We start from the raw sequence: 22,968 nt of genomic DNA, 5'->3' as shown, positions 1-22,968 counted from the left end.
TTTTACCCCACCAAGCCATCTAGTACTGGAGTGCCACTTCCACCTCCCACTTGGCTTTCAATATGTCCAGGTGGGTGTGATTGATTTGCTTGTTCCCATGGCTTGGTCATCTGTGGTTACCTGGTCTTTATCCCATTAAAACCCCTTTAAACTGAAAGCCAGCCTGGTGTCTGCAGACAAGCAAAGCAGATCTGCTGGGTAATGAAATAGCGCGGGGAGGGGAGAGGAGTGGATTAGGTGGGGTTGTCTCTCGTGAGGCGAACATTGAGGAAGTGGTCGATCTACACTTGAGGACTGGCTTCTCGGGAGGTACGAAGAGAGCCAAACTCTAAAATCCGGGCAGAGGAGGGCAAGGCGAGGTCAGCGCATGTAAATGTCGCGGGGGGTTCTGCAAGGCTGCGCGAATAGGCTCGCCGGGGTGGGGCCGGGAAGCCGCAAATCACCAGTTGAGGGCCGGAGTGCGCGCCGCCGGCTTAGAGCCGCTCCTGCAGCTGCCGCGGCCGGGGCTGGGGCCTGGGCGGGAGCGGGAGCCGCAAACGCCGGGCGCACAGAGAGCCGCGCGCGGGCTTCTCGGCCGGCGCGCCCCACCGATCATGAGCGGCTCCTGCTCTGGGAGCAGCCGCGGCGCAGGGCAGAACGAGCAGCGCCTCTGAGCCCCAGCCGGAGAGCCCGGGCGCCGCGCGGGGAGGTGAGTCTCCGCCGCGTGTCCCGCGGGCGTGCGGCTCCTCTCGGGGCGCCTCGGCCTCCCCCTCCCCTTGCAGGACAGACTGGGAAGTTTGTTGGCGAACTTCAGGCTACTACTTCAGGAAAGTAGAGCCGGCGCACCCCACCCCCAGCCGAGTTGGCGATTGGGGGCTGGAGTGGCTGAATGGGGGACCGGGCTGCTCCCTTAGGGGCCTCTGAACCGGCTGGGATTCCCCAGGAGGGGCCCGCGGCGGGAGGCGGGAGGCGACGTGCGGCGAGCATCTCTGCTCTTTGCTCTTTAGCGGCATCTTGCCGGGCGCTGGCCTCTCCGACCCCCTGCGCATCCAGCCGCGCCTCCTGGTCCCGTCTCTCTCTGCCCCAGAAGCCGGTGGGGGTCGAGGGATGCGAGGGCCGGGGAGGGGGAAGCCCTGGGCTTGGAGGAGGCGAGTTTCTCCACTAATCTCTTGGAAAGTTTGCAGAGAAAGCTAAGGAGCCCGCCCCGTAACTGTTGACATCTCCCTCCCTCGCTCCCTTTGTTGAGAAAGAATGAATAGTTGGTTGTGTCGCTCCCACTGCGTCGGAGAGGGGAGGGAAGGGGAGGTGAAGGCTGGGAAACAAGGGACGGTGGGCGCAACAGGCAGGAGGTTCCGATCTCAGCCCGTCTTTCCTTACCCGCTAAGGCTGCCTCCACTTTAAAAGTTTGATCAGGTGTAGACACTCGTCGGGGAGAAGTCAAGTGGGCTCCAAAGCAGCTGACGAGCCGGCGTGGTTTTTGGAGGACTAACAGTGGGTCGTGGCTGGGGGTTGGGGGGTGGAAAACTCTGGTTTTGGTTTTAACTCACTTGAAGCAACGTGCGAAGGTGAAAGATTGCTCGCCTAACCTCATGTGTGCTTTCACCTAAAGCCATTAGCTGAGATAGAAAGTAGAGCCATGCATTCAGAGATTCTTTTAAACCTTGACCCTTATATACCAAGGCTAGCTACACTGATCTCTCCAAGGAAAACACATCGGCGGAGGGGAGGTCAGTTTGAGGGCGGATAATCTCCCTGCTTGTTGCCAAGGAGCGAAGCGAGATCCAGGGGGAGCCCTCGGTGCTGGGGGCTGGGCTCAGAGAGTCCCAAGTAGCAAGGGGCTGCCCAGTTAATAACGGGGGGAAACCACAGGCCAAGCAGTTGTACGTGAGTGTGCAAGGGGACGTATGGAATATAACGTAAACAACTTGCCATGCCAATGGCTCCCTCATTCCCTGACTCCAACTTTCCCTAAACTGCCTCTGAGAAGCCTGACATTTCCAGAATGACTAACCAAGATCTCAATCTCCTATTCATATAGAAAGGACTGCTTGTCAAATGGATGCTAATCTTAAGACCCTTATCATGTAGATCCTGTGCTGTGTTGCTTGAAATACAATCCATGGAAGAATTATTCATACTTCAATCATCTGGCTAGACTTCATAATTTACTTCAAAATAAAGGGATACTCTTAATTCCTAAACCCAAGCAAAACTTCATTCTTAGCGGATAAGCCAATTTTATATGTGTGGTTTTTCCATCTCCTCTTCCTGTCTGCCTCTGCAGAGAAGATATAAAGCTACAGATCTGGATTGTACATTCTCTGTCATGGTCATAATGGGGCAGCGAGGAGGTTACGTTTCCAGAGTTTAAAATATGATAGAAAGTTCTTAAAGCCCACATCAGATGACCATCTGTGAATTTAACTTGAAAATATCTCATTTCAGAAGTAAAATAGAAAAATTCAAACAAGTGGGCGTCTTATCTCTGTCTCGACTTGTGTGTGATCATCAGTTTCTTTGAGACATCTTTATAAAGCAAGTGAGTCAGTCCTGCTGTTCACAAGCATTTCAGAGTACAGCCGCTGACCGGGGTCAGGAAGGTAGCGCATAGGTTGGGAGTGTGTCGAGCTCACTCTCATCCCTATCAGGATTTCAGCTCTTTGAACGTTCACATGGGTCTCGAGAGTTTTCATATCAAGATGTAGAGTCTTTGACCTTTGTATATATTTCAAGGTCTTGTATTAGACTGAATCAGGACACTGTGTCTGTTTACCTGCACAGTAGAGAGAGGTGAAGTCGGATGGCCAAAGTCTTACCTGGGCTTTTATTTAAGGACGGCATATGAGCTCACTTAGTGTGCCTGTGTATCTATGCTCACATTCTACTTGGTTTGCTGTTGTTACGTATATTGCTCTAGGTTAAAACATTTCCCTCCTCACCCTTCCTGGTTGCAGTCTTCCCCAGAGCAGTGACTTCATTTGTGAACTCTCTTTGTGATAGGGATACAATTACAAGCAAGACAGACATGGTCCCCGCCCTGCTTAGAGGAGACCTGCTATTTTTTGAATGCTTGCTGTATGTCAAGGGCTTACATACACAATCGTATTTACTTTTCACAACAACTCCATGAAATAGATATTGTTAACCCATTTTTACAAATGAGAAACTGTCAGAGAGGTTGAGTCACTTGTCCCAGGCCACACAGTAAGACATTGGCACAGTAGGGATTTGAACTTGTGTCTTACTTCAAAGCCTTGGTTCTGAGTCAACCCATGTTTGATTAAAAAAAATTAAATAGTACATAAGAAGTACATAATGACTAGGAACATCAAGACAGAAACATCCCCAAGTGGAGAAAACATGGGAGCCAAAAACTCGAGACTTGAACTTAATCTCCACTGTGCTCTTCCAACCACATGTTCCCACCTCAAGACCTTCACGTTTGCTGAATCCCCTGCCTGGAACTCCATTTGATCCTCTCTTACTGGTTCCTTCTCTTTTTTCAGGTCTCATGTCATTGTTACCTCTTCAGAGAGGTCTTCCCAGACCACTGTAGTGTAAAATAGCCCTCCATCCCCAACAAGTGTATTCTATCATGTCATCCTGTTTCATGTTCTTTAGGGTACTTACGACTGGGATATTATCTAGTTTGTTGTCTGTGTTGGTTGGACTTCCCCATCACAGTGTAGGCTCCACGAGATCAGGACCTCATCTAGCTTTTTATATCCTCAGCTCTAGTACATTGTAAACTCTCGGAGACTCTATATTGAGTGAATGAACGTTTATTTTCCTTATCTGGAAAAAGAGAGGGGCTTGATTCTCTGAGATTCCATCCACATATCATGTGCTGAGATTCTGCCTAGTGGTCAAATGGGGTTGTGGTTCCTCTGTCAGAATGGAAAGTACGTACCTTGAACCTAGATTCCATGCGCTTCCACCCCTGGATTTCCTCCAGGTTCCTGGAGTCTAGAAAAAAATAAAAGTGAATAAAACTCAAGTAGGAAACAGAGCAACCAACAGACTACAAATGAGTTTCTTCCACCTATAATTCTCCCTGCCATTCCCTGCCTCGCTTTAGTGTTTTTGTTGTTGTTGGTTGTTTGTTTAAAGTTAGGTCTCTGGCCAGGGCCCACCTCCCCCATCGTTGGATCGATTCAAGCTTGACATAGGGCCCAGGCTGGAGCCAGTCTTTCCAAGTGACTAGACACAGGGCAAGGCTGTACTTTAAATGGGAAAGAGTCCCAAGTTAGAGGCAGCAAGTTGTAGAGGAGAGCCTGGCCTGTGTATTTCCAATTTAACCGCAGCTGAGAAATTTAACTGTAACTCTGGAAACTTCAGCTTGGATGATCTCCCTCTGGTAATTAAACCCTACTTCACATCCTTCAGGTCAGCATCCCTTCCTCCGGGAAGCCTTTCCTGGCTGCTAGATTAATCTAGGCCCCCAGTCCCCACTCTGCGTGCTCCCACGGCACTGGGAATCACCAACACGCATGGTCATTACTTACTGTCTGCTTCCTTTGCAGGGTAGGAACCTCATGAGGATAGTCGTTTGACACCGTTTCCAACACCCACACACAGTCCCCACCACCCAGGAGGCCCCCCTTAAATGTGTGTTGAATGAAGAATGAATGAGGGAACGCTTCTTTTGCCTGAGTGATGCTTTCTCATTGTTATTCTATTCTGTTACCCAGAAACTAATCTGGGTGCCAGTTGCTCTGTACCAAAGAAACTCACTTACCTGGTGGTCCTCAAACTTGGCTCCACAGTGAACAATAAATACTAGGGGAGCTTTAACAAGACTGGTGCCAGGGTCCTACCCACCGAGATTGTAATTTTGTTGGTCTGGCTCACGGCTTGGGTGTCGGGATTTTAAAAGCTTCTCCGAGGACTCTTATGTGCAGCCAGGTTGAGAGCTGGCGATTTAAGTTTTCAGAATTTATCCCTTGCGTTGGTCCTTATAGGCTTGAAGCAGCCCAGGTGGCAGAGGGCAAGGATATAATTCATGGATATTGTATGGTTCCTGACAGTTTAAGAGGTACTTTCACAACTGTTATCACAGCTGATAATAACAAGCTGAGGGATCTACTCACTGGTTTAAATATTCCCTTTATGTTGATGACTCTTAAAAATCGACATCCTGTCCTGGCCCCTAACTGCACCTACCAGTATCTAGCCTGCTAGACCGAACTGCCCTACTGGTACCTCACACTCAGCAGCCCCAGTGGTGAGCTTGTTACTCTCTCGCCTGCCCGCAGGGGTTCCCTCTTGTGCTACTCAGTGTGTTACAGCATAGCCCTGTCCTCCCTTGGCTGTGGCCTCCTTCCTCCCAGCCAGAGGCCTCGAGCTTCTAGCCCCTCGCTCTGCCCTTCCTTTCCCTTCCCGTGGCCACTGCCCCAGGTCGGAGCCCTCCATCACTCCTTGCTGGCTTGTTGCTGACTGACCTCCCCACCTCCCTTCTCTCCCTCCAGAGTGACCGGAGCTCCCTACCCAGGCACAGACTGGATTCCGTCCCACCCTTCCCGAGCTTCCCTAGTACTGACAGTCAGGTTCAGACACCTCAACACAGCCTTCAAGATTTCATGGTCTGGTCCTAAGCTGTGCTTCTTCCAGGAAATGCTTCTCAACGTGACTCAAGCCACACCGCGTGACTCAGTTTCCTGAGCCTGTAGGGGCACTTCCCTGCCCTTATGCATCTGCTGTTGTCGCATCCTCTTGGAGGGCTTTTCCCTACAATTTTCAGCCTTTCAAAATCCTTCATCTCCAGTGATGCCCTCTCTGAGATCCTCCTTGAGCCCTCCTTGAGCCCTTTTTTCAAAATTAATTATTCTTCACTCCAGCATGTTAAGGGTCCCATTGATGAATATATTACAGTTTTGACCCTTAAACAACACAGGTTTGAACTGCATGGGTCCACTTATACATAGATATTTTTCAATAGTAAATACTACAGTACATGGTCCGTGGTTGGTTGAATCTGTGGATATGGGGGAACCATGGATATGCAGGGCTGACTATAAGTTACATGCAGATTAGCCCCTCATTGTTCAGGTATCAACTGTATTGTCTCTTTGAGTTCATAGTCAGGGATTGAGGCTTATGCATCTTTGTTTCTCTGAGTCTCTTATCTGGAGTAGGCACTTAAATGTTTGTTGAATTGAAAATAGGAAGGGCAGTGTTAACATCCCTTGAGAATACACTGAGGTGAGGGTAGCTTGCTGAAGGGCATTCTGAAGCACTTTGGCTCAATCTTGAAATAGATAGACCTTGGATAAGCAGAGAGGAAACAGGCTACTGGAGACACTGGAGCCAGGGTAACTCTGGTCCGTCGTCCTAGCCTGAAGGTAGACGTGACGAACACTGTGGGCCTTTGTACACGAAGAGGTTCTGTGGGGGGCTTTGGGCCTCGCCACCAGGTTCTTGGGAATGATCCAGGCCTGTCTATAAAGAAGGAAGGTGCTGATAGCTGGGACAGGTGAGAGTTCATAGCTGTGAGTGTGTGCGCGAAGGGTGAGGGAATCCTCGTCTGCTTACGCCACTGTGGTCAGGCTGGGAGGGCTGGGGAGTTTGGTTTCTTTTTTAATAACGATGATTAACATTGAACAAGTGCTGACAGTGCACCAGGTACTGGCCAGACCCGGGAGGGGCCCACATGGGGACTCACAGTCCATTGTCTGCACCCGCTGGGAGGCAGGCCTTCTGTGTGGTCCCAGTTAGACACAGAGCAGACAGGCCTCAGAATTACCAGGCTTGGCAAAGAACTGAGGACAGGGTTCAGATTATATGCCTTGCGTAGAGGGTCTCCTTCCACCCAGCTGCCGGCACTCGGGTGTCTGTCTCTGTTGTAGAAACAGTGGATTGTGTGTGTGTGTGTTGTCATTTGCTTCCTTTGCATACCCTGCTGTCTTTGTCCTGGTTCCACCTCTTACTCTACCAGCTTCTGGAGGGCTGTGTTCTTCTTGGTTGTCTCCAAGCCACATCCCAAGTCCCCAGTTCCTTTGTGGAACTGTCTCTGCGGTGGTGCTAGTGAGTGATGATTTTCACTCAGATCGTTCCCTTTGCAGTGGAAAGGGTGGTCTGTGAGGAATGGGTGCTGCAAGGCTTGAGAAGAGACCACGGTGCAAAGAGATGATCTCCTCACCAGGCTCGGGGAAGACCAGTGGTTTGCGCTTAGCTACGCAGCTGTGATCTCTAGACCAGTCTGATACCACGACTAGTGGTGCACATTCTGGATCCTTATGTCTCCTGGGACTAGCCCGAATTTTTATTCAGTCTTGTGTTTCTTTATCTCTATATATTGGCCTTTAAAATGTCATATAATTTGGCTTAGATCAAAACCATAGTTTGGGGGCTTCCCTGGTGGCGCAGTGGTTGAGAGTCCGCCTGCCGATGCAGGGGACACGAGTTTGTGCCCCGGTCCGGAAAGATCCCACATGCCGCGGAGCGGCTGGGCCTGTGAGCCATGGCCGCTGAGCCTGCGCGTCCGGAGCCTGTGCTCCGCAACGGGAGAGGCCACAACAGTGAGAGGCCCGCATACTGCAAAAAAAAAAACAAAAAACCATAGCTTGTTTTTTAGGGGGCGGAGGTGCTAACTCTGCTCAGGGTGAGCATTTCTGCTAGCGTTCATAGCTGGGAACAACTGTCGGGGCTGCTTTTGCACAGAGCATTTTCCTTTTCTTTCCATGATCTGTGCCCCCCAACCCTATTTTCTCTTCCTTCTCCACCCTTCCCACTCTTCCCTGACTATACAGACAGCCATGTGCATTGCTCAACCCTGCTGGTGGCAAGCAGGTCCCTGACCCCTCCGGGGGCTGGTTGTACATGGAGGTCCCCCACCCCAGTGGCTTTCCTCTCCCGCTGAGCCCCTGATGTATGGAGGAGTAGCCCACCTCCTGACCCCTGACCCTGGCCGTCTTCGTTAATTAGCGTACATTGATTTATTTATAAGCAGCAGGCCTTTGCCAGAAAGAATCTGTCCTGTCTCTCTGGGTAGCACAACTGAGGGGCTGGTCTGGCGCTGAAGGCGTTCTAGCAGCTAAGGAATTCCAGTCATCTTCACCTGTTCTTATCGTTTACAGGGTGGTGGGAATGCGTGAGCTAATTATCTAACATATTTGAATGTTTTCTCAAATGCATTTATTACTGAAACTTGAGTCTTTCCTCAGTATTCTTTTTTGTTAGTCATGCTTTTCCATCGGCTTCAGTCATCTGAAGTAATAAAATGGCTCATGTGCCTCTAAAGTCCCTGAAACGTATTTGCCCTTTTCCATTGGCGGATCTGCTGCCAACCCAGGAGGATTCTTCTGCAGGATGAAAAAAAGAGATGAGTAAACTGCCCATCGTATTAAATGTCACGAGTGATGCTACTCAGTGTTTGTCCTTTAACACTCTGTGAACATTTTCTTTTGTTATGTGGTCTATTTCCATTTCCTTTTGTAAGTGGGAAATCAGTTCTTGTGCTTTTCTTAGATTTATACCTTCACTCTTTTCTTCCCCACTTAGAGTTGAGAATCATGGCTGCGGGAAAGTTTGCAAGCCTTCCTAGAAACATGCCAGTGAATCACCAGTTCCCCCTGGCCTCATCCATGGACCTCCTGAGCAGCAAGTCACCTCTCGCTGAGCATCGCACAGATGCCTATCAAGACGTGTCTATACACGGCACCCTTCCACGGAAGAAGAAAGGCCCTCCTCCCGTAAGGTCCTGTGATAACTTCAGTCACGTGGGGACCTTCCCCCATTCCAAATCCCCACGGCAGCACTCACCTCTGAGCCAAGACGTCATCCAGGAGCACCCACCGCAAGACTGGAAAGGCAAAACCCTCACCTTCAGGTAGCTTCTTTAATTTCATGGGTGAAAATGATTTGTTTTAAAGGGCTTTTTTTTTTTTAAGTCTTTTTTTAGGAAAAATGTCATATATGCATAAAGTAGAGAAGATAGGTTCATTACCTCCTGTGGACCCATCACCCAGCTTCAACAGTTATCAACTCATGGCCAGGCCTGCTATGTCTGTACTCCCACCCACTTTCTTTCCTCTGGTATTATTTTGAAGCAAATCTCAGACCTCATTTTATCTGTAAGTATTTTGGTATGTGTCTTTCAAAGACAAGGACTCTTATTTTAAAAAACATAATAACCACAATATAAAAAACTGTAACATGAAAAGATGCTCAACATCACTAATCATTAGAGAAATGAAAATCGAAACTGCAATGAGGTATTACCTCACACCGTCAGAATGGCCATTATCAAAAAATCTAGAAACAATAAATGCTGGAAAGGGTGTGGTGAAAAGGGAACCCTCCTGCACTGTTGGTGGGAATGTAAATTGATACAACCACGATGGAGAACAGTATGGAGGTTCCTTAAAAAACTAAAAACAGAACTGCCATATGATCCAGCAATCCCACTACTGGGCATATACCCCGAGAAAACCATGATTCAAAAAGACACATGCACCCCAGTGTTCATTGCAGCACTATTTACAATAGCCAGGACATGGAAGCAACCTAAATGCCCATGGACAAATGAATGGATAAAGAAGAAGTGGTACATATATACAATGGAATATTACTCAGCCATAAAAAGAAACAAAATTGAGTTATCTGTAGTGAGGTGGATGGACCTAGAGTCTGTCATACAGAGTGAAGTAAGTCAGAAAGAGAAAAACAAATACTGCATGCTAACACATATATATGGAATCTAAAAAAAAAAGAAAAAGAATGGTACTGATGAACCAAGTGGCAGGGCAGGAATAAAGATGTAGATATAGAGAGTGGACTTGAGGACATGGAGGAGGGCGGGGCAGGGCGGGGAAGCTGGGGTGAAGTGAGAGACACATATTCACTACCAAGTGCTAGTGGGAAGCAGCAGCATAGCACAGGGAGATCAGCTTGGTGCTTTGCCATGACCTAGAGAGGTGGGATGGGGAGGGTGAGAGGAAGGCTCAGGGGGGAGGGGATATGGGGATGTATGTGTGCATGTGGCTGATTCGCTTTGTTGTATGACAGAGACTAACACAGTATTGTGAAGCAATTATACTCCAGTAAAGATCTATTTAGGGCTTCCCTGGTGGCACAGTGGTTGAGAGTCCGCCTGCCGATGCAGGGGACATGGGTTCGTGCCCTGGTCCGGGAAGATCCCACATGCCGCGGAGCGGCTGGGCCCGTGAGCCATGGCCGCTGAGCCTGCGCGTCCGGAGCCTGTGCTCCGCAACGGGAGAGGCCACAACAGTGAGAGGCCCGCGTACCGCAAAAAAAAAAAAAAGATCTATTTAAAAATAACTAACATCTAAAAAAAGAACCATTTCTTAATATCTTCCAGTATTTGAGAGTATTTTGAAGGCCAACTTCCTATATCATTAAGTCCCTCAAAAGGAACCACAGCATTTCTTTTTATCATAACATCAGGTTATGAACTACATCCATCCAATTCTTTTTTTTATCTTTTCAAAGAATTTATTACCCTTGACTTTTGCATAAGTCATGGCCTTTATTTTCCTAGCTCTACACAATATTATCATTAACCAGGACTTCTTATACACACTGTTATCACTTTTATTACCCATTGTAATGAAAGATATGAGACACAAGTGAAATAAGATGCAAAATAAATTCCAGCCCAGTTCACAAAATGAGCCGCCAGCCATTCATTCAGCCTTACGTTTCTGTAGCAACAAGCAGCAGCAGTTCCATAGCACCATCATGTAATAGAACCTGCAGCCAGTCTAGGCACTGCAATTCACGTTTTCTATGTATTTAATTACATCCAGTTTGCAATATGAAAACCAACTGTAGGTGAAAGGCCTGTGTATGTAAGTTGCTATGGAAATATGGAGAGGGAAATGTTTAATTCCTTCTTGGAGGGAAATTGAAGTTCAGGGAAGGTTTCACATTTGATCTGTGTTTTAAAAGTAAAGAGAAGGTGTCCGCAGGTGTTGAAGAGGGGGAAGCACCTCCAGGTCAGGATGCAGTGTGAACAAAGGAAACACTGCTGCGAAAGCCCGGAGAACAGAAATTAAACTGCGTGGTTGAAATAGGGTTTTTTGAAAGTGAGTCTTCAAAAATCTTTTAAAACACCGCAAATGTGTATCTATCTCACTGTGTAGAACTAGTGTATCTTATTTCCTCAGAACAGAAGCTGTTGCTCCTCAGTCACTTCTCAAGGACAGTTCATCTGCATTCACTTTTTTCCCATTAGACACTTTCCCCCTTTATAAAAATGACTATAACTCACAAAAGGCACTCGTGCATCCAATTCTATAGAGATGCCAGGATGTCTATAAATCAGGAGCTGCCTCTCCTTGTGTAGGTGGCCCCCACTATCCAGAGCAGTCCTGTGAAACCCTCCATAAGCTGAAACGGTGTGAAATGAAGAAACAATTACCTTAGGACACATCTTGCTAAAGGATGCACGAGATAAATGGAGATAAAGCCCAGGTGCTCACAGACAGTTCAAAGCTAGGGCAGTTTGATGCTGAGACGCTGAGTGTAGTTCCAGAGAAGGAGCTTGGTGGTACCACTCTTGCTGCTGCTCTGTGTACACACTGCATCTGTAACAACTTCTTGAAAACAGACTCTGAACACTGTTTTCACTTTTCACCTTTTTTCACAAAAGCAAAAATCCTCCTCAGATTTCTTTTGATTACTGAAATCAGATACTAACGTAGGTCTTTTCCTAAAAGCTAAGTGATGTAAAGCAAACTCTCGAAAAGCAGGGATACCTGTATTTAGTTGTCAACATGCTGAAATAAAATTGTGTGTGGATGTATCATCGGGTCAGCTTCAGGATACTTTAGAACAAGAATTGATTTCTCCTTCTATCCACCAGGGAGCTGGGTAAATAAGCCTCATTGTTGTAAAGGCTTCTTCTCTGCATCTATGATGGGCCTGGTTGTGACCCTGCTTGTTAGAGCTGGTTTAGAAACTCTGCACCCCTTTTCCTGTTGAGGAAGACCAGCAACCTGTGATGCTATCGGGTAAAGCAGGGGATGGTTTCTTCTGCTGTATCTCCTGGTGTCTCTCTTTTTGTCCTACCCTGTAGCAAGGAAAGCCATTTTGATCCTAGCTCATTTATTTGTTCCATGCCTATATATTGAGCACCTGTGTTAATTAGAATACATTGCTTTTATAAGCACCATTGCTTCACCAGGAAAATTCTGCTGATTTCCTCTGTGTATCTTAGCTGAAGTGCTGGTCTGACACAGTAGACATTCTAGCTGTCAAATCATTGCCCTCTTACAGGGTGGGGAAATACGTAAACTAACAGAATAACAATGGAACATCAGAAACAGTGTCCTTCCAGAGCTAACATTGTAGTGAGGGACTCAGATAATAAATACAAGTAAATAAACAAGACAATTGCAGATTATACTCAGTGATGTAGAGGAACTAGAGTGATACACTAGAGATTTATTGGGGTTGTATCTTTTTTATAGGGTGGACAGGTCTCTGAGGAAAAGAACTAGTGGAAGGCTCTCTGGGCCTAGGGAGAACAAGTGCAAGGAACCGGGGGTGGGAACAAGTTTGGCATGTTTGAAAAACCCAAAACAAGCTGCGGTGACCTGCAGCTGGGGTGTAGCACATTGAGAGGTGAATAGTACACATGTTGGGAAAGAGCTAGGCAGGCAAGAGTTCAGAATTATTTTTAGTTGTGTAGTTGCAGTATTACAAGAAGAAAATAAGTTGAGGCCCAGATATTCTCTGGAGAAAGCACTGGAGAGTCTGCAAAGTTTCTGACATCAAACCACAATGTTCCCCAGCGTGTTCTGGGGGTCAGAAGGTTCTGCTCTGTGGAGTCTCGCCGGGTGGCCTGCTGATGACAGGTGCACGTGGAGGTGCATGCCTGTGCACGGTAATGTTAATGTCGCATCACTGGCACCTAACACTCTGGGATGCAGAAGCAGAGCCATCATTGCTCCCTCTTAGGAAGATTATGAGGTAGCAAAGAACCATAACTTATGGCTAGCCAAAATTAAGCACAAATGCCAGGCTGCACTATGTGGGGTCAGAACCAGCTGGCTTCCTGTGGCCACTTTTTATTCATTAAGTTAAACTCTATATTGAGCTAGGTATCCATGACGTACCGCATAGAGACGGTTCACAAACTCATTCCCTGAAGTTCTAAGGTCTAGGCTGGGTGTCTGCTCTTACCAGGGGAAACTCCCAGGGGCCGAGGGTGGAAATGGAGCCACCCTTTCTAGCTTGAGGACGTTCTCGATAAACACCCAAGGCCCAAGCTGTCACCCTGCCAGCAGTTCAAAGCTTTTTAACTTGAAAACTGACTTGGACATAGATCAGACCTCAGTAAAAGATCTTATCGGAGGTGGACACAAGTCATGAGTTTCAAGTCCAGGCTGTGGAAGATTTAACAAGCACCGCTGGTTTACGTTTGTTTCGGATTCAGAATTACGTTCGTCCAAATTCACATCTTTTTTCCTTAACTTAAAGTATCTTATTGTTGAAGGTCAGTACAGAGTAACAAATGCACATCCTTCAAAATGAGGCTGAGTGAGAAGGCGAGTGGCTCTGTGTCAAAGGATCATAAAGTCCTCTTCCCCTGCTCCGCAGTCTTGTTAATGTGTTTTTTTTACCTGGCACATTTTAAAAATATCCTGAGGTGTTCCCAGTTTTGAGGAGTTCAAAGTACCGTATATTCTTTTTTTTTTTAATCCTTTTAAGTATTCCTAATAAGATTATGAGCTGCCTCACTTATTCTTTGGAACAATCCACAGTGTCAACAAGTAACATTTGTGAATGTGAAAAGCTGGGGACAAGATATATGAATGAGAACCTGAGGCTCTAGAGCGGAGAGTGTGACTAAGGTGCTGGACAGAACTACTGTGAGAGAGAAACAGCATTTCTATTCCTAACTCAGCTCTGACAGCCCAGTGGAGCTGTGAAAACACCAACCACCCACCACCCGAGCTCACTCACCACTGGAAGCTGGGAGCCATATGTGTTTTAAAGTTAAGAGTTTTGGATCCCTGAGTCTAGGGACCTCAGACTAGTTAGGTCTTTAACAACATTATTGATTTTTTAAAAAATTCATTCATTTCTGGCTGTGTTGGGTCTTCGTGGCTGTGCACGGGCTTTCTCCAGTCGCGGCAAGTGGGGGCTACTCTTCGTTGCAGTGTGTGGGCTTCCCATTGTGGTGGCTTCTCTTGTTGCAGAGCACAGGCTCTAGGCGCGACGGCTTCAGTAGTTGTGGCACATGGGCTCAGTAGTTGTGGCACACGGGCTTAGTTGCTCCATGGCATGTGGGATCTTCCCAGACCAGGACTCGAACCTGTGTCCCCTGCATTGGCAGGCGGATTCTTAACCACTGTGCCACCAGGGAATTCCCAAGATTATTGGTTCTTTTCTTTCTTTTTCTTTTTTTCTTTTTTTGGGGGGGCTTGTTTCAGGCAAACTCTTTTGGCCTTACTTGTTTCTTTTCATAGTGCATTCAGGGGTTAACTTCAGCTAGGAGTGACTTACCCAGATGTCAAGTCTGCAAGCCTTCCATTCCATCACATTTGGTGTTGGCATGATGATGGTGGAGCCATCTTGGAGGGCCCCACCCACTCTTCATGTGGACCCGCCTACACTCAGAGGGAAGCCCTTCAGACGGCACCTCCTTGTCTTGTGAAATACTCTAAGTTGCAAGTTCGCTGTTTTCCCAACAAACATGTTTGCCTTGTTAGTCATTAAAAAGTCACCTTTATTATGATTGAATATCAATTGAATACCCAACCTGTGGGAGGCCCCAGGCAAAGCAGAGGAAATCTCCCCTTTGACCTTTGCATTATTAAGCTGTCATATAAACATACGTCATATCCACATGAATTATTACCTCTTAACATTTTATAGTTTTAAAATATCTTAAAGGATATGTTCATTAATTGCCTTGTTTGAACATCATAACCTGTGAGAGGGACAGCAGATTTCATCGTTAGCAGCAGCAGTGTGTTGTCATCATCACAGTTGAGAATATGGTTCAGGGATATTGAGGCACCTGAGATTAGACCCTAGTGGGTAACTGAGCTGGGATTAGGACCCGGAAACTACTGTAGGGACTTCCCCAGATGCTGCGCTCTATAGCCTCCCAAGAAGGCTGGCCCTGCCGTGGGCATCCTCTGAGCTATCTTCTTGCGTGGAAAGCTTCGGGCCCCCTGGGGTCTGACTGCAGCATCTCAGACACACCCCCTTGAGGAGGATAGAGCCTTGGCTGCCAAGAGCAGGCAGAAGGCGGGCCTGGAAGGGGAGCTGGTCTCCTCGTTCTGAGACCTGTATCTCTTGGCTTTGTTGTTGTCTTGGCTGCCCTTGGATGTACTTGTGGTTTTGAAAGGTAGCCAGAGCAAGAAGCCCGGCGCTCTTAAACGTGCTGCTTGATGTCACAGAAGGAGCCTTTGTTCTGCAAGCAGAGCAAGGCTTCTCTGAGAGGTCTGCCGACGGGATTTCCTCTTGACATTAGCATTGTTTGGCTGGTGTCCCTTTGATTCATCTATCTTCAAGGATGAATTTTTATATCAATCTGGGACCTTCCTTGGGCTGAGAGGCGAACAGTTCCTGTTGTGAGAGGTCTCTGTTGCCAGAAGAGCTGAAGGTTCAGCGCTTGGAGTCCACTGTGGGTCCTTTTCCTGCTTGTGGGTACGTGGAGGCACGCATTCCGGGGAACAGCTGCTGAGAGCCTAATTCCTTCTGCCCCTTGTGCTGAGGGAGCATGTGGCTGGACAATGTGGTGTTTGATGAATTTGCATGAGTGGAGCTGACTGACTAGTCACAAGTGTTTTAACTGATGGGGGCCAGAAAGTCTGCAAAATTATCCCAAGTTAAAATCTGGTATCCTTTCCCAGGTAGTAAGGAACCTACCGGGTCACGGTGTCAGCTCTTCAAAGTTAAAGAAAAAGTGTAAGGCACAGGATCTGTGCAGACCCTTCTCTAAACGCTGTTTTAAAGACCTAACTCTGGGCTGTGTTGGTGACCCCTTCTGAAAAATTGTTTCATGTGTTCCTCTTCAGAACCACCAAGTTCTATAACTATTGCTCTCTCCTTAGCAAAGCAAGATGTTCCCCCAGACATGCAAATAAATCACCCTTTAGCTCACAGGTAATCAGAAGGCTCTGCAGTGTGAAGGTCCACACACAAACATCTGCACATTATTATACATGGACATGTCTGCTGTCTGCAAATTGGAGCTTTTTGTGCACAGAGGAAAAGTTGGCTTTAGAGTTGAAAAAAATTTATTTAATAGACTAATAGATTCTATTTAATAGAAGGTACATTTATTGAGTTAGCAGAATAACCATGGCTTAACTTCCAAGAATGTCTCCAGAATGTAATAGCCCGTGCATTGAATTTTTATTTTTAAACTTTCAAGTTGAGTTTTACTAACATTTTGAAATGCCCCTTGGTGTTTGAGCGCAGCTGTTGTGGATGGGTTAGTGAATTCCGAGGAATGGTGCACGTCCAGGCTCCGGTGGCCCCTGGTGTGCTGAGGCCAGGAGCAGCTGGGTCAGAGGTGAGCTCAGCCCTGCTGGGCATCTGGTACCGGCCCAGGGTTGGGGGAGCCCAGAGAAGAGGAAATGCCTGCAGGTCCACCAGCTGCCTGACAGTAGTCCTAAATCCTCTACTAGCAGGGATGATTTCAGCCCTAAAGGCTGGGATCTGTGCATTCTCAGCTGTTCTGGGAAAAACGAAAGGACATTTTTTTTTAACTGATTGCAAACCGCAACCAAGAGAATGATCAGAGAATTACACAAAGCTGTGCTTGTTGAGTGGAGCTGTTCGATATCTTCTCTTTCCCCCAACCCCTCACACCCCACCCCAACTGACTTGCTTTAAATCCTTTTTTTTCTGGCCTCCTGCATGCTGTTTGAGAAAAGTCAGGTTTTTTCAGGCTTCTGAGAGTCAGAAACTGTGAGTTTATCAGGCCCCTCAGTATAGGTTAAAGCATACTGTAAACAGAAGACGCTCTGCAGTTACAGACTACTCATGTTCTTATCACATGTGGATTTGAGAGCCATCCCAGCCTGGCCAGAGATGGGAGCTGGAGAAGTTGTAGTTACTCTGGTTGATTGGAAGGAGATTCCTTCCTGGGGCCTGGACTGGAGCCACAGGAGTGATAAGCCCTCAGGCCGTGGCCACCCTGCTGTTCACAGTTTTGTAATGCTGTCACCACCCAGTCTGTCTCTAAGAGACTAGCTGCAAGATTGCATACAGAATTTCAAGCTCTCTCTCCTTGGAGGCCCCAAACACAAGCACTGAGGGTATTCCTGTTTACGGATTGTGCCGTTATTGACAAATTACAGAAGGCTGAGAAACCTTCCGTGCTGACCCAGCCTTTATGCAGCGGACTGTCTGCGGTTCCAGAATCACTTGCAAACATAGTAAGATGTAAGAGGCGAGAACACGAGTCACGTAACTGAGAGGTCTCGGTTCAGATGCCTGTTTATCCACTACTAGGTGTGTGAACTAGGGCAAGCTCTAAACTATAAAATAGGGTGAAAATAATCCCCTCGGAGGAGTGCTCTGAGGGTTCACTGGTCACTAAACACGAAGGCTCCACTGAGTGTCAGCACTCTGGCTTTCACTCTTGAGCCTGGCACCGCCTTCTGGGGCTCTGGGTGGAGCAGGTCTCAGCTTCCACCTGATCAGAGCTGTTTATTCTTCTCCTGCCAACTCTGCTGTGTGACGCCTGACCCTGAAGGCTATTGGTACTTTTGCTGGGACGTTGATTTAGCCCCGGACATCAAAGAAAGCTGCTAGCGACCTTGATGCTGATTCCAGCAACCAGACTGGTAGCTTTGTGACCTTATGTAAGTTCCTTCACCTTTCTGAATCTCCACGTCCTCAAAGGGTGGCTTGTGGGGGTCAAATACAATCCCGAGTGAGGGCACCTAGCCCAGGACCTGGCATGAAGCAGGGGCTCAGATGTTGGTTTCCGCCCTTCCTTCCTCCTGGGAGGCTCTTAATCCTCGTGTGTAACCTGAGATCACGTTCCATGCCTGCGGCTAATGGGGGAGAAAGTTTCCCACGTGTTGACGGAGTCTGGCTGGAATCCCTCTACCTGGGTCTGCTCTGAGCTGCCCTACAGCAGTGCATCTTGGCCACCGCTTGTGCTTACAGGTGCACAGAAACATCGGTGCACAGAAAGATTAACACACCATTGTGCTGAGACCCAGAACAGAGCCTCCCTTTGGTGGACTGGCCCAGCCCTCGTCTGATTGTCTGATTGTAGTACTTAATGTCAGTGTCTTCACTGTTTATTCTTTGATGAATATTTATTGAGCTTAGTTAGTGCCAGGTATTGTGCTAGGCACCAGGTACCCAGTGGAGAAGAAAATAGATGTGGGCCCTGTCCTTAGGGACTGCCCAGTTTAGGTGGCACGCAGACAAATGCATCAACAGATACATAACTGCAGAATGAGGAGGTGCAAGGAAGGTCACATCAGAGAGCCCTGAGTTCCTTGGGTTGGGAGGAGGGAATGGCTCTCTGTGGGAGGGAACATTTGAAGATTTAATATGAAAAGAGAATGTAAAATACCTCATTCATATTTTTATGTTACTATGTATTGATAATTTTGAAATATTAGGTTAAAAGTTTATTAAAATTAAGTTCATCTATTTCTTTTCAACTGGCGACCAGAAAAGTTTAAGTTACATGTTTTTCACATTGTATTTCTATTGGACAGTACCGGTCTAGACCTCACTAAGGAGTTTAGATTTTCTCCATAGGGCCAAGGGAAGCCTTTAAAGGGTTTTAAGCAAAGGAATAGCATGGTCTGATGCAGTTTTAGAAGATTCAGTGGAGAAGTGATTGATGGAAGAGAAGCTGGAGAGAGGGCAGGAGGCGATGGCAGCAGTACGGGAAGCGGTGGGGTCTGCTCTGGGATGACAGTGGAGGAGATGAAGGTGGGTGGATTCTAGATCTGTTTTGCAGGTAGAGTCTACCGGACACACCGAGGGTTAGGACTGAGATGACGGAGAGGGGCAGTCAAGTATGGCTCGGGTAGCTGGGGGCGGGGGTGGGACCATTTACGGAGACAGAGAAGACTGGAGAGAGCAGGGCTTCGTTTGGTTGTTGGGCGGCTTTTTCCTGGGAGGAGGAGGTGACGGTAGATTGCAGAGAATCGAGATGTCCGTCTTGCGTGTGCTAAGTCTGAGATGTGTGTGTGTCTGAGTGGAGGTATTAATCATAATACCAGTTGGTATTATGAGCCTGGAGCTGTGGAGAGAGGTCTGGGCTAAATGTTATAAAGTTAGGAGTCTGCATAGAAATGATATCAAAGCCGGAAATGGATGCTGTCAGCAAAGGAGAGAGCTGTGTAAAGCATAAAGGGAAGGGCCCCTAGGACCCAGCCCTGAGGAATCGTGGCACAGACTGTTCTGGGGAGCCAGCAGAGGAGGCTGGGCGTTTGGTGGGGAGCAGAGAAATGAGGCAGGAGCCTCACGGGGTTGGTGTTCAAAGGAAGGTGGGGTTTTTTTAAGATGAGAGACAAAATTCAATAGGAAAATATCTAATCTTTTAAGCATGTAATAAAACAACGCACATTTTTTCATTACTTGATTCTTTTTTAAAAAGTTTTTGATCTGATTAAAGCAGACATGTCCCCGGGGCTGCCCTTCCTGTGGGCCTGTGTCAGCAGCAAGGTGATTAAGCCCGCAGTTCCTTCCCCAACGGGTCTACACGTTCCCTGACAGCTCTGTGGGCAAGAGGAGGTACATGGCCGACTGTGGTTGACATTCAGGCTTGTGCCTGAGGGGTGAGGGCTGCTTTTCCAAGGTGCCTGCCCTGGAAAAGGGGCCTAGGGTGTATGTTCCTATATATGTTTGGTTGAGTGAAATCTTTCCTTGCAGAGGCTCTGAGGTTTGGAGGCTCGCTCAAAACCATAGCACTTGTATTCTGCCTTTGAATTAGTTGAGAAGAAACCTTTACAAACACACTCTTTAGAAAGGGATGAGGAATGGTTGGGGGCAGGGTGGACGGGGCGGGTGGGAGTGGAGGAGGGGCAGATAGATACCAGGCAAACAAAGCATCTGCTTTTATCAAAAGTGCTGTGTTTGGGCTTAGCCAGCCTGAAGCCTGATGATTCACTGATTCCAGACCCTCTGTGCCTGCCAAGAGACATAGTGGCCTTGATACGGCTTTTCTTGTTGTTACTCTATTCAGTTTGACTGACTGCCGCCAAGTTAAGGTTTCAACAGTGGCTTTTAACTTAATGCTGTCCTAGAATTCTGCCGAGCACAAGTTAACCCATGACCGCATCAAATCTTCATCAACCAGTACCACTTTGTATTAGCCTTGGATTCCTGTAGAGACTCACCACAGTGTAATACGTAGGATATTTAAATGGTGCTGTTTTAACATGATTAGGGAATCTGCCTGAGGAGGCGGTTTAATTGCCATTCTTTTAGAATATGTCATGAACACATTCATCAGGCATGGCTGTATTTTCAGATGAGATAGAAACTGACTCATAGAAGCAGGAATTGGAAGTGAAAGAAGCAGGAGTCTGAGAAGCAACCAGGCCTTGGGATCTCTGGTAGCCAGGGAGAGAATCGTGTCCTCATCCACAGTCTACCCTGGGCTGTAGGAGGAAAGATTCCCCAAGTTGAGGGAAATAATACCAAGGATCTCATGGTCTGAGGCTCTGAAAGGGAAACGCATTTCAGGACAAGTGACAACAACATGCTGCCCACAGTTCAAAGGAGGAACAGGTATGTGACCATCCAGGGAGCTCTCTTGTTTAAGGATGTGTAGGAAGAACTGTCTCCAGCCTGGACCGATCCATTTACAGGATCCCCCCAGTGTGGTCTGATGAGCCAGGGCCAATCTGATGAATTCATTGACAAGTATGTTGAGCACCTGTGTGACAGGCTTTATGCTAGAGATTCAAAGACAGTCCAGGGCTTTTGTCCAGTTGAGGAACTCATAGCCCAGGGAGAAGGGGATGTGGGTTTGGAACCATTTGAGCTTACCTGCACCTGTTCTCTCTCTTTGCTGCTGACCTAACTTCCCATCCACAGTGTAGCTAGCCTTCTGTATCACTCCACTAGCTTGATAAGCAATTCTGCTTTTCTTGACCTCTGACCCTAACATCTTTCCAGGTATCTGTGTTACTTTTTCTCCTTGACCAGATGATTGCAGGCTGTGCTTTCTAGGTAACCCTTCCCTCAGGGCATGCCTCGTCTGTGCCGCCACTTCCTCTGTGCTGTTCTGGCCTTGGCCCCAGACTTAGGAAAGGTTGGGCCATGCAGCCGAGGCCCACATCAGAGGGTGGCTTCTGGGCTGTGAAAGAACCAGAGTGCGGAGTGAGCAGAGGATTGTGAAAAATGCTACAGGTAACAAAAAGGGCTTTCAAAAATTATGTTTGGAATAATAAAACCAAAGAGAGGGGGGATGTGAGAGAAACCAAACTGCTGAGCTGCTGTTTGGCTTGCATTTTTTCTGCCATGGAAATGACTTCTCTGATTGGAAAGGGTAGGATAGAGGTGAAGGAAGAGAGTAGATGAGGCCGTGACAAGAGGTTGTGATGCCCCCAAATGAGGTGAAGCCCCAAGGCCCAAGAAGACAGAGGGAGCTTGAGGCTGAGACCATCAAACCAGCATACAACATTGGAGAAATGTTGGCATCACCAAGAGCGACAGGAAAATTGCAGATAGATAAGTATTTAAATTTCAAAAACGGAACTAGGGAGATAAAATGAATCTATAAAATGGTATGATTGTCATCCTTCTCAGGAAGTATTCTAAAAAGGATTATTAGAACAATGATTTTTGAATACTTGGTGAAGGAAGCGACAACCATTAGTAATTAGCAGGGCTTTGCCAAAAGCAAGTCAGACTAGATTAACTTTCCTTCCTGGAGTTACTTTGTTGGTAGATTAGAGGAATGTTGAGAAAGTGTATATGCAAATGTCAATCATCGGTGATCTCCTTAGGATGAGAGAGATTCGGGCCAGATGATGGTACAGAAAGCACGCTGTAGGCTGTGTCTGTAGCCCCTTTCTAGCCAACTTTAAAATATCTTTTAGACAGTGGTGCTGACATAAAGATCACATTGGTGGATGGTATGAATCTTGGAGGAATAACTAATGTCAAAGTGACAGAAGTAAGATCCAAAAAAGATCTTGGCGTTTTGAAACAACAGACCAAACCTACCTAGAAGGGCTATGGGGAGAAACAGAGACTTGCACTAGAGTCCAAAAAAAAAAAGTAAAAGTAAGGGGTTCAGCTTAATAGCCACATGTGAAAAAATATTTCAGGATTTAGGTAACTGCAGCCTCAGAATGAGTCAGCAGTATATTATGGTTGTCAAAAAAGCTAATGTGATTTTAGAAGCATTAATTGAAGTTTAATAATCAGACCAAGGGAAGTGGTCACACTTGGCTGCCCAGATCCCATCTGGTGAATTGTTTTTAGGTCTAAACAACAAAAATGGAAGATGAATTCCCCCACTACAGAGCAGTGAGCTTCTGGCTAGACCACTCATCTGCTCTAAAGCAGATCTGTTGGCTTAATCATTAAGGAATACCCCTCAGCTTCTTTGTATTAGCGAAAAGGAACTCCTCATGTCATGTGTTAACCCTGGGAGAAGAATAGAAAATAAGCACCAACCTTAATCCTGTCAACTGCTAGGGAGCCTCCTTTAACAAATAAGAAATATGTCTTGAGATGTGGAAGAGTAAATCTCATATTTACTTTGCAAGGTGATGAAACAAAATATATTCTCTTAAGTGCACATCTAGAAGTGTTATAGTTCTCTGTTTTTAAAGCTACATCCCAGAAAAGGGAACCCTCTTGCACTGTTGGTGGGAATGTAAATTGATACAGCCACTATGGAGAACAGTATGGCGGTTCCTTACAAAACTAAATATAGAATTACTGTATGACCCAGCAATCCCACTACTAGGCATATACCTAGAGAAAACCATAATTCAAAAAGACACATGCACCCCAATGTTCATTGCAGCACTATTTACAATAGCCAGGTCATGGAAACAACCTACATGC

General features: G+C 46.9%; 1 protein-coding gene across 2 annotated transcripts in view; it reads left to right on the top strand.

Annotated features, from left to right (window-relative positions):
- Positions 1-484: 484 nt before the first annotated feature.
- Positions 485-22,968, top strand: part of BCAR3 (BCAR3 adaptor protein, NSP family member) — a 117,028-nt gene continuing 94,544 nt past the window's right edge. The window contains exons 1-2 of one of the 2 annotated variants that reach the window (XM_027114365.1): positions 485-688; positions 8,479-8,806. In XM_027114365.1, the coding sequence (XP_026970166.1) occupies positions 8,490-8,806 (317 nt within the window). In that variant the 5' untranslated portion in view covers positions 485-688; positions 8,479-8,489. Of the gene's footprint in view, positions 689-8,478; positions 8,807-20,412; positions 20,674-22,968 lie in introns of those variants that run through there. The other variant, XM_027114366.1, reaches the window with a different exon arrangement.

Source organism: Aethalodelphis obliquidens, unplaced genomic scaffold, assembly GCF_003676395.1.
Source record: "Aethalodelphis obliquidens isolate GAN/ISIS:26980383/991018 unplaced genomic scaffold, ASM367639v1 scaffold13, whole genome shotgun sequence".
In the NCBI taxonomy this organism is placed as follows: Eukaryota; Metazoa; Chordata; class Mammalia; order Artiodactyla; family Delphinidae; genus Aethalodelphis; species Aethalodelphis obliquidens.
This window is presented reverse-complemented; position numbering and strand designations above follow the sequence as displayed.